Here is a 16942-nt window from a genome sequence, read left to right as displayed (position 1 = left end):
TCCCTCTTAAACCCTAAAAACCTTAAGACGTACGGCTACTAATTTAGGCTATATACATAATTCTCCTTTTCATTTACTTGACTTACATATATATATATATATATATATATATATAACCATTTTATCCACACAAAAGAAAAACATATATATAAGAATATAATGCCCCATTTATTTCAATATATATTGAGTTTGGGTTCTTTTTCTTTTTCTTCTGAAAACCCATGATAAACAAAGGGTGATTCATAGTTACTTTTTGATATTTTGTTAGAACTATATAAATCAAAAATTAAAAATAGAAAAAGGCCTAATGTAAATCACAATAAACACATAATATAAGCTAAAAAAAATAGCACTTGATTGGTCAAATTGACTCGTATTATATAAGTATTTTTGAGTTTAAATTTTAGTGGCATTGATTTATGAGTTATTTGCCTTGAAAAAGTCCTCCAGTTATAATATTAACAGTTATGGGCTCCTTTATTTTGGAATAACAAATTTAGACTCGTTTACTCATTTAGCCCAATGTCGAAAAAAAAATATATATATATATATATATATTTTGTGTACTCTTTACGTATAATTTTTATAGATAATATTGTACTTATTTTTTTACTAAATTTGGATGCATATCTCAGTAAAATTAAAAAAAAATATCTTTTGCGTAGTCTTTATGTATAGTTTTACGAGGGACAGTCTTTTTTAAATAGGTAAAAGAGGTTCGAAAATGTAATTTGAAATTAAAAACCTATTTCATACAAATTACCCTTGATTTACCTAGGCCACTCCTAAAATTTCAGTTTCTAAAAAAAAATAGAATAATATAAACATATAGTGTAATTCAAAAAAAAAAACTTCATATTCCTCCCAACTGATGGTAACAAGTACAGAAAAGCAATAGTTAATCATGAAGTACATTCTGTTTGCTCATTTGCAGCAAGATTTGGATCAAAGAGATACTAAGCAACAAATATGGATCCATAATTACAATGATAATTAACCAAGTATCAAGATTTACAAGCATATGTTACACCAAAGTTATTCTTACAGCAGTTAATGGTACAGTATGTGCCAGAAACCATTTCCAACTGTATATAACTAACTGATCTGGAGACCTGCAACACCTACATAATTGCAATTAAGCCAGCTCTCTCACAGTGTGAACAATGTGATTGCCAGTCATCTAACTGGTAAGACTACAATGAACCGTTCCGAAGGTCTCGAGAAGCATTCCAACTGAATAAATTTGGCTTCTACTCCCGTGGCCGGGCAAGCCATAGAGAGCTCAATGCTCGAAGTCTTGAGAAGTAATCATGTATTGCGAGGAGGGCACGAGCGGATTGACGAGTAGTCAATACTTGCTGCATTCGATGGAGGGTCTGCTGCCGCAAGTTGTCAGCCTGGAAGAGAAAGAAGTATGAAGAGGTGAATGTGCAATCCAAATAGAAGAGAGCGAAGTCTATTAGATGGAACAGCATTGGCAAATGGGAGTGTCCAATTTCAGTAAATTTGAAATTTAAACACACATCATAACCCAATATCCAACCGAAGAGGCGACTCAGTAGTCTACATCAATCTGTTTATTTATGCTCTCTTTTGGTCTTTTCCATGTGATATTTTTCTCCTTACATGACTCAACAAATGATATGACCAAATAACAGTTATTAAAATAATGAATCAGATCGACTACTGGAACTATCTCAAATATCCAATTTAGTTGGATAATTTCGTGGCATCCGAGACTTGCAGCAGAAAAGTTACCTGGCGAAGAAAATTTTCAAGGGTCCCAAGTTTCCCCATAGCCATGGCCATCTGACCCATGTAGTTTGCAACATTTCCTGAAGATCCTGAAGGACCAAGAGACCCAGCCAATGTTTCTGCCAGTGATTGTTGCAATGCTTCCATCCCTTGAGAGAGAGCATCCTCAGCCTGTTGAGAAGATTGCTGAAGGTTGCATATTTCCATCAACTGTTGCTCTGTGAGAGGCTCCAGCTGATTTGCAAGAAGCTGTAACAGCATAGCACATGACAAACATAAGAATGCACAGGGAAAGACGTTTAAAAGAAAACTATCATCCTCCTTGCAGCAATATTGTGTTCATTAGTTAATTTATTTTAGTTCTACAGATTAATTCACTTTGGCGTTCATTGCCCCACGCCTCTTTTCTCTGCGAGAAGAAACTTGGAACATGTACAAGGAGTGAACATCTGCACCTTTAAAAGCTCAGATGAACGGAAACCACCAAGCCACAGGAAGCACCTCTCTGCAGGTGTCTTCCACATGCCTGATAACATATGAAAGACATCTGCCTTAGCAGCAACACCCTTGAGCCTGAATATTTCATCATAGTGCGCCATGACACCTTCGACAATAAGACGAAGGTCGCTGTCACTTGCATGAGCATTTACTGCAGTCCTTAGCTCATTTATCTGTCGATTATGATCTTCCAACCACCGCCCATACTCTATGTCAAAAGCCAAAGCCCCTGCAAAAGTAATTTCCACTTATTTGATAAATGCAATCTCACTTCGGATAGAAGGCGTACAAATTCTTAGGTCAATTCCTTACTAATTAAAAATCAAAAGCAAGAAATCTTGGAATTACCATTCCCACTCATAGCATGAGATTGATCTCCTGAGCTAGAAATAAATATGCCCTGCAAGAGTAATTTGTAGATAAATAAACCTACAATACATTTTCTTTATCACAACTACAAAATGACATGTAGACATGAATAATGTGGAGAAAACGAAGCAGTAATAAAAAGTTACCTGCTGGCGAGCACGTTGAAGCTCCTGCTCCAGTTGTGTAAGTTTCAGCCTACTATTCTCTAATTGTTGAACATATGCCTTGTAATACAAAGAACACAATTAGCATGATACCTTAGAACAAAGAGCACTGTTATAACAACCCTGAAACATCCCATAAACCGAAGTTATTGCGGTGGCACCTCATGTCGCCGGTGCAAAACTTAACTCACATTATACACAAAGACCGGTGGCAATAGGTAGGCTGGGTTTATCTTGCGCCCTTGCCACATCAAAAGCCCCAAATCAACAATGGGTTCTTGGGATGCATTTGGAGGATGTGAAACATTTCTAATAAATTAGCAAGTCAATGAACAAAGGCCTACAACTATGTACTAGCATCAACTGGCTAGTCGTATAAGAAAACCCAGTGAAAGGAACTGCAAATCCTATTGAATATTGATATTAGAGGTAGGATTCATATGAATTGACAGCACATAACTATTTTCTTTCCACCAGTAAAGAAAAAAGCATACTAAGCACAGCACCTTTAATACTTATATGATTATATCTTCACCATATTATGGCCCAAGGAACAAATGTGAAGACTGAAGACAATATTAATATGCAGAAACTGCAAGACGTAAACTTGGTTTTTTCTGACCTTTCTTCAAATACAGTAGTTCAGATTCTGTGACACTCATTTAGACATGAAAACAGACTGTCATGTCTCTTGCATGCTTGATCATATATGGTCCCTGTTGTTTCAGACAATCCCTTGAGACTTATTAAGCCCAGTAAGCTGCTTGTTTAATCTAAAGCCTCAGTATAGGGAGCAAAAAAAAATTGTCTGAATAGAAGTAGGAATTATGTGTTCAGTATGCAGTCATTTCCACCAGGTATAGAAGAACATTTGGAACTAACTAGCTAAACAATAATAGAGAAACTATCAGTATTGCATATGATGCCTACACCAAATCAAATTCCTTTTCCATCCTTAATCTTGTCACATAATAATTGAACAGCAATTACTATTCGGCAAAGAAAAGATCATAAATTTATGAAATAAAATTAGTTCTTGTGAAAAATATAGCCTGTGAAAGTCTTTATATACCTCATCTATGGATTATAAGTACTCCCACTAGTGGAACCAAATCCAGTAGTGTTTACATAATACCGGCCAAGTACATATATGATTACATCAACAACTATTTGGAACATTACACATTCTTCTTCAGATCAGAGGGCCTGAAAAAAAAAGTCGAACTTACAACTGCAATGGGTTAATAGCACCAAACTTGTGTATACCTTTTTCCTCAATCGACTCTTCCTTGCAGCTTCACGATTTTGAGCGAGCCGACGAAGTGTCTGCCAAAAACAAATGATTAATTATATTACAACCATTGAATGTATCCTCTAGATCTCAGGAGTTACGGTGATTTATTACTTTTTGGTCCCCAGATTTGTCCTTTGATCTGTCACTAGAATCAGAAGCTGCTAGGGCAGCAATTTGTCCTTGTTCTAACTGCACAAAAAGATAAGCATAAAATTAAGAAACAGATCCAACAATTTATCAAAATTCATCTAAAGCATAGTCAATCAGGAGAGACATTCAGCAAGAACAAATATGCAACATCCAGTGCTTTAGAATAAGCAGTTGATTTCTCCTTGAGTTGGGGAAGAATAGAAACCAGGGATACAAGAAAGAACAAAAGAAAAATGGAAGGTATAACTGGTAAGGCCATGACTCTAAGGGTGAACAACAGAACATAAAGAAAAGCATAGCTTGGGTGAAAAGTCCAGATGCAAGAGCTTAAAGCACATATCTTTTGATTCTGTGAACAAAATCAACAACTAATTGACATGTAGATTTAACAGGCATAAAACTTACCAGACAGTCACCTTGGAGGATTGAAAGTCAATTTGCATGGAAGTCACACTATCAGACCCAAACATCACATTCGAAGCACAAACACAACTGTAGATAGTAAACCTTTTAAACCATTCATAGCATAGCATGTTTACCCATTTCTTATGAGGTCATCTGATTTGCAAGGACATATATTAATGACACATCAACCAAAATCTTAAGATTCCATTGGTCAAAAATAGATAAATAAAAAACTGCTCTGGAGCACAAGGCATGCAACGTCTAAGGAGGGAAGCACATGCAGCCTTATCCTGGTTACAGAGGGCTGATAAGGTAGTTTCCATGACTTGAACCATGAACTCTTTGGATGCAATAGTCAAGTCTGACCATCACACCACGTGACGCCCTTATTAACAAACAATGAGATACATTCATATAAAATAAGTTTTCAAGAAGATGGCATAATAGTTTCTTGGTTTATGTCTTTCCGTACATCAACAGAAGTTGAGAATCAAGAACAGACAAACTGACAGTAGCCAAAAACTTTTCAAAGAGTACAAGTACAGAATAGAGTTGTTATTCGAAAACTAGATAAAAAAGAAAAACAAAACATCAAAATGAAAAAAACGAATATTCCCACAATCGCAAATGTTGATATGCTGAGAATATAGGCAAATGTGCAAACCTGCTGCTAGGATTGATCTGCACATTTTAATTCCTCAACCACAGTCTAGAGAAAAAAGTTCACTTAGGCCTTGTCGACATGTGGAATAGAACTGAAATAGGAGTAGCAATTCTTATTTGTTATTATCAAAATGAGGGATTTATTCTAAGAAAATTTATTCCTATATTCACCGGTATTATGAAATAAGTGTAATAATTATATTTGATTTAATATAAAGTGAAGGAAAATATGGAAAAGAAGTATTTTATTTTTTATGAAATTATGATAAATACCATTTGAGTTGATATATAATAGATCGATGGAACAGATATCAAGGGTAAATTAGTAATTGGGATAGTGTGCGGCGTACTGTATAATTGTAATGAATAGTATTTGTATTCTTCAAGATCCCAAGTATTGGAATCGGCCGTCTGAAAAAACAATACGTATCGACGGTATCGACGGTATCGACCTGTATTTTAAAATAATTTTTAAATGACAGAAAAATTCTTAATTTTTTAGAAAAATAATAATAAGATATAAATATAAATTATTTATATATAAAGTCTAAAAACTAAAAAATAAATATTATTTTCTCAATTTCTATTTCTCCCGCTTTTTACTACTCACACTCTCCCTCTCTCACCCACACAAATTAAAAACAATTCTTACTCTCTCCCACTAATTCTCTCTCTTATCAAACTCTCTCTCTCTAACTCTCTCATATCAAAAACTCTCCCTAATTAACTCTCTCTCCCACTAACTCTCTCTCTCCCACTAACTCTCTCTCTCTCTCCTACTAACTCTCTCCCTTAAAAAAACTCTCCCTCTTCCTCACCGACTACCACCTCTTTCCCTCTTTAACATTGTTTTTTAATTTTTGCTTTTTCTCCACGTCTCTCTTCTCTCCCCCCTCTCTCTTCTTCCCTCTCCCTCTTACTGCTGCAACCCACAAACTCTTGATTTTTCTCCCTCTTTCTCTCTTTCCCCCTCTCTCTTTTTCCCTCTCTTTCCCTCTCTTTCTTCCCCCATCTTTCCCCTTTCTTTCTCTCTTACCCATGCTCGTCTCAGGCGGGATCGGCCGATCCCACTCGGGATCAGCCGAAACTAGGAACCATAGTATTCTTGAATAAAGATATTTTGATATTCAATTATTATTCTAAAACAAGAAAAAAGTTATTCCTGAAGTGAACAACGGGGTTTAGCAACCTTGTCTAGGCTGATGCTTTAGATGTGTGACTGCAGGGCCAATCTACACAATGAGTCATGACAAGGTTTTCATCTCCGAACTAGGATAAGAGCAAATACCCTAGAAGTTCCCCAAAATCTACCTAAATTTCAACCTCCACTTTAAGTGCGTACCCGGTATCCACTATCCACAACTCTCTTATTGATCAACAAAAGATATCACTAATGCCAATCTATGAAACATAGATATAGATAGACAAATGCATATAGAGATGCATGCACAACAAATCATGGAAGGAATTTTTTTCACAAGCTTCTTCGCTTGAGTAGGCAAAAACACGTTTATTAGTTTGAATAATTTGTAATCTAAAGAAAAAGAACATATTAAGTTCACTCATCATTCTCATCTCAAACTAACCTTGCACAAGCGAAGCAAATTCATGCGCCATGTTCTCACTTGTTGCCCGAAATAATATCATTAGCATAAATTTGTGCAACAAGAATACATGTAGCATGACTTGGGGTATGCATGTTTTGACGAATTATATATGTAGCTTATTATAGTAAATAACCTAGAAAGCACATCATGTTATTCATAAACAAAGCAATTAATCATAGAAAAATACCTAAGACATGCATACAAACATTAATAATCTAAGATGCAACAAGAAAGTAGAGAAAAGGCTCCCGCTATTCAACATAATTATTACTGAAAAGTATGTGAAAGCAGTGATAAGATATAGACTAGCTTCAATGCTCTATCACAGAGGCACTGGTAATAGCATCGATGCCAGCAACACCTAAGATTGATTAGAAAGAAGTAAGACATGAGACATAGATACCCCCTTGGCTCTTAAAATCACAAGTACAGTTGCAATTAGCAAGAAAACAGCCAGTTACAAGAGTTTCTACTCATAGATGATCGTTAATTAGATGATGGCTAGAACTTCCACATTAGAGACTGCGGAAGAAGTACAACTTGACGAACAGAAATTACAAATAGCTATGTGGCTTGAACCGTATTTGTCAGAATCAAAAAAAAAAATTTGGGTTGAGAGAGGAGGGTGCACGTGCTCTGCACGTGCAGCCCCTCCCCTCACACTCTCCGGCACGCGACGAGGCGCAGGGCAAAATCGTGCCTAATCCGGATCGGAGTAGATTAGGATTTTTTTCCCTAATCTATAAATTAAAACCTTAATCTCTTCTCTCTCTCTCTCTCTCTCTGCTTAACCATCTCAGCCCTCTTCTCTCTCTTCTTCCTCCCTTCTTTCGCTTCCTCACCGTTGGAGTCGTCGCCGTGGAATCGGCCTGTCGGAGCGCCGCCGGAGCCAGCGGAGACCACCACACTCCTCCCCGGTGGTGATTTCTAGTACGTGAGCTAGAGATTTGAGATTTCGATTATCTTACCTAGACTCAGTTGAGTGGGTTCACTCACATGTTTATTTTATTGTATTTCGTATTTTTGTCAGATCATGTAAATTTTCTGTGTGCAATTTATTTATTTCACCCTTATGTGTAAAAATTAAATTGTTGCAATTTCTATGTGAAAATCTATTTATTTCATCCGTACGTGCGAAAATTTAATTGTTTTATTTTCTGTGTGCATTTAATTATTATATTCAGTGCATCACCATACTTCGTGCAAATATTGAAATTTGTGAAGAGAAAAATGAGATTAGTATTGATACGACTTAGAGAACAGTCCCGGTATAAATCGTTTGCAATTTTCCGTGGTGACTCAAGTCTATCTGGAAGTCCAATGGAAAGTCTTAAATTGGATCACTGCGATGACTTTCTTAGGTGACTCTGACGGGGTTAGAGAACAGTCCTAAAATGAATGAGAAAATTTTCTAGATGACTCTAACTTCTCTCAATGGTTAGAGAAAAAGACAGAGTGTGTTGATCACAGGGTGATACCCTCTGATGACCCTAACCGGATCAGCTATAAAGAAAAGTCCCGAGCGTCATCTCGAGGTGACTTCTAGTTGATGTGGATCCACAGGATTTAGACCCATTGAGACATATGACAGTATAAAGATCAAAAGTTGTTAATATGTTGAAAACGTGCAAAGTCACAAGTTGTGACATCTCTCTATTATTATCGTTGTTATTATTTAGAGAGCATGCCTATTGCATATTGTTATGGATATTATTGCTTTTAGTTTAATTTATTCAGCATTAATATGATTTAAAATTTATTTGGTTTTCGAGTGGATTCCACTCACTGAGCTATAGTTGTTGGCTCATGGGTTCTATTGTTTTTTTGTATTTGTTTATTTATTTCAGGTAATAGTCAGCGGGACGACTGAGCGAGATGTACCCGGACTCCACCTCCACTTAGGATTCACCTATTTACCTTTTCACTCTTTTAGATTTTATGCTTTAGATTAGAAGTTTTATTTATTTAATTTAGAGACTCAAAAACATTAACATTGTTTTTTTTTATTGCAATTAGTTATAAAATTTAATAAAGCACATTCTCATTTTATTTATTTATTTTGCCATCGTACACGTAGAGAGTATTAATAAGGCTTCGTGCATCTCAAGCATATTGAGATACATGGCCGGTCATGATTCCTATTTTGGGTCGTGACAATATTGCTTTCTTGGAATAAACAGAAAATAGGAAAACTACAAAACATTTCTGCAGTATGACTGGAGTCCTCAAGAGAAATCAAAATTGAGCTGACTTTTCGACAATGGTTCCAATGCAAATTTGAGATTCTTCACACTTGGGCAAGTCTTTTCGGATCAAGCAATCAGCTAATCCTCTGCAAGCGTTAAGCACACCTTAAACCTCAATTATTATTCTTAACTAAGAGTAAGAACCATTTGTAGATTGCTTGCCTAACCTTCTTAAAGAGTTCAAATCATTTTATATCTCCCAGCAATTGCTTTCTAAACACTCTTTCAACTAATTCATTTATCTAGCCTCTCAAATTTCCATTATCAACCTTTTGCCGTCCATTCATCTTTTCATTGTGTATGTGCATGTCAATTTGTCTCCATAGACAAAAGTAAGCAGTCATTATGACAGCTCAAAGTGCATTCTAAACATTCTTCCAACAAATTCATTTATTTATCCTCTAAAATTCCCACTATCAACTTTCTGCCAAGAATTCATCTTTCCATTGTGTGTGTGTGTATGCATGTTCATTTTGTTTTTATATAAAAATGTAAGCAATCATTACAACAACTCAAAGCATATTCATTTGAAAAAGGGGTGGGGGGAGGGTTGTGGAGATTACCCTGTTGTTTTTGTCATCAGTATCAATATCTGTTGATGTATCAGTCCTAGGACTAGTATCTGCCATTGTGGACTCTCCCCAGTTCTCAAAGTGACCACTAGAAAGTGATACCAGATTAGGTTGTTGTTCCTTTTGTGGGGGCAAAGTTCCAGATACAGCTCTAGCTGCTGAAGTGATATCAGTTGAAGCGAGAGCCTGTTTATGGAAAAAAAAAATATATAGATAAAAGAGACATAGGAGGCACATCAATATATATAAGAACATACAGCACACTGAGAAAAGCTGACTCACCTTACTAAAAGCACCAAAGTGAGAAGGACTAGAAGTAACAGCTTGTCCAGTTGATTTTATATTAAATGCAGGATCTGCAAAATATGAAAAAAGAAAAGATGATTCCCAAACAAACAAATTGAAAGCACGATAGAATAAGGACAGGAAATTCTTCAGAAGCAATTATTCAATTTACTTCAAGATAGAAGGTATGGAACCATCTCCTCTCAACAATAGGATGAAACTATGAGACTACCAATAGTTGTGATGACTAACAATATGCAAATATGAACAATATACCCACCTTTCTGTATTGCCATTTGTCACAAATATGAGTTTCTCATAAGGTAACCATATTCAATTTGCAATGGAGGAATTAAAATACAGATGAACATAAGCACAAGATGTTATCATAAAGAAAAATTCTACAAAACTACCATATTCTTAGAGAAGTATAATCCAACAAAATTCAATGAAGATATAAGAATTATATTATATACAATTATATTAATATACTTACAATATGGTAAGTTTAGAGTTTAGACAAATGAATGTTGAACCAGAAAAGCCAATACATACTTCTGCTTAGTCCAGAAGAATCCTCTACTCGAAATCCAATAGACTGTTCAATCCCACCAAAATCTGAAATTCTAGAGGGAAGCATTCTATTTCCCTTTGCGCCACTAACAAAGGCAATGAGAACCATCAGAGATTATTTATTAAAAAAAAAGTACGTATCAGAGATGACATTAAATTATAGATCCCACAAAATGTCAATCAGTAAGTAGTGAAAATTAAATCAATAATGCATAGTGAATTCATCTAAGAAATGATGAAATCTACTATAAAAAATGCAATCTTTTATGCTAAGATAACTATCCAAACATTATCTGAACCATCCTTCCCTATATGAGAGAAAACAGACTTTGCCCATCAGGGATAGATCATAATAAATACAACTACAATATCTTTTTCAATATTTTCAGTTTTTTTTTCTGTATAAGTTAAGTCCTAAACTTAAATAAGGTAGCTCTCTTTGCCGGCCAAGAAGCTGATCAATTTGCATTGTACTCGTTGCTTAATCTCTATTGTACAATATATGCAAGACAAAAGAAAAACAATGAGATTGATGAAACCTACGTGACCGTTTGATGGATCTAGCTAAGAATATCAACAGGACCATCAAGGTGATCATATGACCTATTACACTCCATATCAAATTTAAAAGCATAACCATTCTCATATTTGTGAGTATTAGAACCTCTCAGAAATTGCAGTTAAATATGTTATCCATGTCGGAAATCACCAAATAGTCAAATAACTATTGTGTTATAAAGAGAAAAAACCCCAGATGTGTGCCTAGATTTCAACTTCCATGACTACTTTTCTCATCCTCTCCCAGAAGAAACAATGTCACAGAACCACTACTGAACAAGAATTAATTAATTAATATGTATAATTTGCTAACTAAGCCATAAGAGAAAAGCCAAAACCATGTGAAGTAATTAACAACTATCTAGTAATCTAGTCTATGTCCTGCATGAAGTCAATTTTCAATATCAGTTTTAAGGATGAGCACACATGATGATACTTTTAAGTTTTAATATACCTTTATTACAATTAAATTCTTGAATTTAGAACTCAACTTTACATGGTCAAACTGTACTAGTTAGTTTTAAAAAAAAGTACGTATCTAGCTACACCTACTTTGCATTATCATTACTTAAGAAATGATTACATATCACTATTAAGCCACTGACAAAGTGACAAAATGTATTTAAAATTTATAATCACTGCAGGATGAGTTTATCTATGAAATTCCTCTTCTGTCAATAAGGTCATAGCTGATTATAGAAATCTGTTCGCTGTTGATATTTATGCAGAATTCTTCAAATATAAACTGATATAGTGATATGATGCACCAAACGTCAAGATGTCCTTGTGAAAGGAATTGAAGCACTCAGTATTGCATTTTCCTACAAAAGTTTTGCAGTACGAAACAAATATACCTCCGACAGGTCAATTTGACATTGGTGGAACATGATACAAGTCACTGTTTGAATAGGACAAGAGTTGTGGTGACGGCGTTCTCGTAACTGAACTAGGCTTCGTAGGCTGAAGGAAGACTTATGGTGACCCTAGATCACTATGACTAATGGTACCTTTTAGTTTTAAGCTTTTAGATACTCAAACAAGTAGTCCTGCTATCGACAGAGAGATGATTTGTAAATGACTCTCTTTGTGAAGTCAGAATTTTGAGCCCTTACGCTACATAGCATGATTACGTTTTTCTAAATTTGGGCCAACATTCTCTATTTTTGGAAAGTTTATACTTTTCGCGAATCAGGGTTTTAGTCCTAAATTTCTCTATAGATACCCTTGTAGGTCTGTGCATTTCTTTTCCTCTCATTCCTAATTTTTATTCTTTCAGCTGTTGATGGTTCGATGCCTTTCATCTGGCATTATCAACGAATCAAGGAACTATTTTGTATCTAATGTCAGGAGTGTGGTGCTTATTCATGTTTCCTTGCATCACCAACATGTATTAAATGACAAATGTAGTTGTATACATTCCATTAATTCAAATATGAAGAGAATAACTATAACTCCCGTGCTAAAAACAAACAAAAGCCAATATTTGTGGAATAACACAAAATTTTCCCATTCTGCATAATTACTTCTTGCAGTATGAACTTAGGTTTAAGCAGCCCGAAAGAAAATCAATAATCAATTTTTTTGCATCATGAAAATTCAGTTTCTCAAACCAAAGACAGAGACCACACCCCTCCCCCCCCCCCCCCCCCCCCCGGATTTAAGAGTAGACTCCAGATATACTTGAACCACTACAACAGAAGAAGCAAAGTGCGAGAAACCAGCATCCTATTTCCCATCAATAACCAACTAATATATACACCACCACTTTCCACCCAAAAAACCTATACACCTCAACGAAGCCGACACCAATTCATCTAGGAAGAAATACCCAGACCGAATCTCAATCGAAAAACCAAAAGCCGATTCAGAAAAAGACCCAAGCAAATTAATATATAGTACCTTTCAAGCTCTAGAAGAGAACTCCAGAACTCTCAAGCAGCAACTTTCAGCAAGAACGACAAGCCCCAAAGCCTTATCAGATTAACCTTACAGCTGAAGCAAGCTCAAGTCAAGAGCACAATTTCCAACGCGAGGAAACGAGAATGGCGAGCTTCTACGCGAATCCCAACAGAAGCGCATAAAATAGCAGCCGAAGGGCACTAATATGCCCGTCCATCCAGCGGAAAGGAGCCGACTTGGACCAGCTTAGCGCGTTTAGCGCCCCCAATTCGGCTTCCCCGGAAACCCTAGATTTTGGGGAGAGGTCTCCGAGCTCGGAAGGATTGGAACTTGGAAGACGTTGACGGGGAGGTAACGTTACCGCCACTCCCTTCCTACTCCTTCCCTTTTGACTCTCCTCTCTCTCTCTCTCTCTCTCTCTCTCTTTTCTTTGTTTTGTTTTCTTCCTAATTAATAATTGTGTGATAATTACGGGGAGAGGAATGGATGATGTCAAGATCCATTTAATCTTTTAAATAAATAAATAAAAAATATATCCATCAAATCTTGGTCAGAAATTTCAGATAACAAATTGCACCTTGTAATTAATTATCCCTAAAATTAAACTACTCTCTCAACTCAATCGATAGTCTACTTCAAAATTATAACAAAAGTCATAACCAACCGTTTCATCACATTTCCGAATGATTTCATTAATCCCTAATTGATCTGGCTTCACCAAAGGTCGCAACATCCTTTATAATTTTACTGTGATCTTATGAATTGATTCATTAGATCTAAATATCTAACATAATCATCAAGCTTGATTTCAACAAGGCTTTTAACCGTGTCAACCACTCTCTTTTGTTAAATCCGACTGAGCTCAATAACTTTTTCGAAGCATGATAGCCACCGAAGAATATTTTTATCATTCAATTTGCAAATGAGACGACCATATGTGTAAAGCAGATACCACATCGATTTCTAACGTCAAAAAGTATATTAACCTCTTTGAATTTATTTCGAATCTTAAGATTAACTTCTTAAGAAATCAACTATGCTATTCATCTTAGACGGCCTTATTATTCATCCGTGGGCTGTCATTATCAGTTCTCTTCTCTAGACTCCTTCTCAATTAAGTATTTGAGACTTTCTATAAGACCTAGATCTCAGTGATCACCAAGGTAGATAAGAGACTCGGAGATCAGAGTAACAATACTCTTTATTTTACTTCATCGAGATAACATTTTATATTTTATGGACCATTTGCATAGGAGCTAAATTATTTTTGAAAATTTTACTTTGGTTTCTTCCAGAATATTATTTCTATTATTAATTTCCCGAGGGAGAGAAGAAATTGTTATTAAAAAAAAAAAAAAGGAGTCCGTATTACTTTCTCGTCCATCTATGTGTTTTTAATTACCTAGTTGCCATTTGGAATCTTTGACAATCTTGGTTCTTGATTAGGCGAGGCGACCTAACCATCGATGGAATCTTGACCGTTAGGGTATATTCTCCGATCTTCTCGTTTTTCCAACCGAGTGACGAAATTGTTTCGTGAAATAGGTGTACTGCTAAGATTTCTCGGTGGTAGGGGTGAAATGGACCAAATCAACTCCGTCCCCACTCCTTATCCGGTCAGATTCGAATTGAATTTGGATAAGAGAATTTATTCAATCTGAATACGGATAGAATTTCTAGAAAAACCCGGAGGCATGTAAGATTCTTTTAAAACTCTTAATATTTTTATATTAATTATCTCTAAATAAAATATTATAATTTATTTAAAATTTAATTTGCATTTGTTTAATATTTAAAAATTATTTGTATCTATTTATTTAAATTAGATTTTAAATTTTGTTATCTGTCCAATATCTGTGTCCGAACTAAAAATATGAATTTAGACCTGAGTTGATCGATATTATATTAATAAAAATATAATATAATTTATTATATCTTTGTTATCTATAACGATTGATATTATTTTAGATACATTAAAAAATTTATCAAAATTTTAAAACTTTATCATCCACAAAAATTACTTCTAATTTAATCAAACATATATTAGAAAAAAAAATAAAGTTATACTTTACAATGGGACAAAATATAATTACTCTCGTAATAAAACTGAATCTCGTTGATGATGGCTCATTAATCACCAAACTACGCTCACATATTTCCATGAAATAAAATTTGAAACTCTCCAAGTTAGAAAAAGAAAAATTATTTTTGCAATAAGATAAAAAATATTGAAATTTTACAAATCACACCTTATATATATTATAACTATTTTGTGATTCACACAGTGTCTTCAAGGATTTTATAACCCGACCTCTTATTTTTCTCTATCATTTTTATTTAACATCCTGGGTTAGCCTAGACAATACTAGAAAAGAAATATTCCGTTATAATATGCAAATAATTTATAAATAACTAAATTACTCATGTCTCCTTCATCTCTTTTTTTCTTTTCCTAAGAAGAAAATGAGGATAAGGAGAGAGAGAGGGGAATATGAGGAAAGGTGATGGCGATGGCACCGACAATGATGGCGAAGGAGGTATTGGGAAGGATGGTGGAGGAATATAGAAAATGAAAAGGAATAGTATAAGTATTTTAATAATCTGATCGATATTAGTTACTCAAAATAACATCAAAGTGTTAAACGAGAAGTATAAAAAAAAGTGAGGAATCGGATTACAAAATCCTCAAAGACAAGATTTGAATAATAAAATAGATAACATGTAAGGTATGATTTATAAAAATCTCATAAAAAGATAAATAAAAGCTCCACCTAGTGTGTGTGTATATATATATATATCCTTTTGAATTTACTGCAATAAGAAAGCTTCTCATGGATCTTTACTTTGTTACACTTCATCCTTTGCAGTGTCAAACACTCTTTGCAAATTTTAGATTTTCTATCCAACATTGTTGTGTAAAATAATTCGACGAGCAAAATTTGTAATAAAAACTCATAGGATTAAATTAACTTGCCTTCCTCTGCATATTAGACAGTAATCCCTTTTAATTTGAGGCTCACAGGCCAAAGCCCTACTTGGAACATTGATTAGTTTAGGGCTTAAACAGAGTTGGGCTCGGTGGTGGCCCAAAAAAATGAGGCCCAACCCTAAAAGTAGGTTTTGCCCAATAACTTTTAAAAATAGATTGTCGTTTTCTTTCTTTCTTTCTTCCTGAAATTCCTTATTTCGGTTCATTTTGTTTCATGTTCATAATTTTCGTTCCTCTTTTCTTTTCAATACATTTATGCATTTGATATGTCCGATTAGGGCTGGCGACCAATGATCGTTCTCGGGCCTCAAGTCGGACTTAGCTTGCATAGCGGCACATCAAGCTTTTTGACCAGCTCTGACCTTAGAATTAAGTGCAATTTCAAAGGATGGATAAGAAATTAATGGAGAATTGACAAACTCCATATTATAATTTAGTCAAGGTAGTATCCAATAACACATAGTTCTTGGCTGACTCTTTCCTTACCTGAAATGGATAGTCTAGAAATTGGACCAGAAAGGTATATATTCAAGTTTGAATTCATCTTTGTTTGAATCTTTCACTGGTAGACTTGAACATTAAGGATAGGGGTGGAAATGGAGAGAGAGAGAGAGATTGAGAGAGAGTTAAGATTTGTTAAGAATTTTAAATCCAATCACTAAGCATGTTTCAGAATTAGGTTTATCAACATAATAAGCTACTCGAGTTTGAATTAAACTCAAACGAGCCAGCCAAGCTTCAATTTCAAACTTATTTGCCAAAATTAATGCCAATAAACGCTACATAGGATTTCATACTGAAAATAATTTGAGAAAATTAAATATTAAACACGAAGGCAAAAAATAAAAAAAGACAACTACTTCTCACTCTCACTCTCGTATTTAAGCACTTAACTAAGTCTTACCAAGTTACAAC

At 34.9% G+C, this 16942-nt stretch overlaps 1 protein-coding gene across 1 annotated transcript; it reads right to left on the bottom strand.

Moving 5' to 3' along the window:
• Positions 1 to 927: 927 nt before the first annotated feature.
• On the bottom strand, positions 928 to 13403 carry LOC140778861 (transcription factor TGA2.2-like). Its single transcript, XM_073123754.1, has 11 exons — positions 13039 to 13403; positions 10564 to 10667; positions 10006 to 10079; positions 9715 to 9909; positions 4192 to 4269; positions 4053 to 4112; positions 2769 to 2846; positions 2602 to 2653; positions 2211 to 2482; positions 1759 to 2004; positions 928 to 1397 (listed from the first exon to the last, which is right to left on the bottom strand). The coding sequence occupies exons 2-11, from the start codon at positions 10646 to 10648 to the stop codon at positions 1251 to 1253; spliced, it is 1287 nt and encodes a 428-aa protein (XP_072979855.1). The 5' UTR covers positions 10649 to 10667; positions 13039 to 13403; the 3' UTR covers positions 928 to 1250.
• Between the last annotated feature and the right edge of the window lie 3539 nt (positions 13404 to 16942).

This window comes from Typha angustifolia, chromosome 15 (assembly GCF_048772165.1).
Source record: "Typha angustifolia cultivar Huaian chromosome 15, ASM4877216v1, whole genome shotgun sequence".
Lineage (NCBI taxonomy): Eukaryota > Viridiplantae > Streptophyta > Magnoliopsida > Poales > Typhaceae > Typha > Typha angustifolia.
Note: the sequence above shows the minus strand (reverse complement) of the source record. Positions and strands in the feature narration are given on the sequence as shown.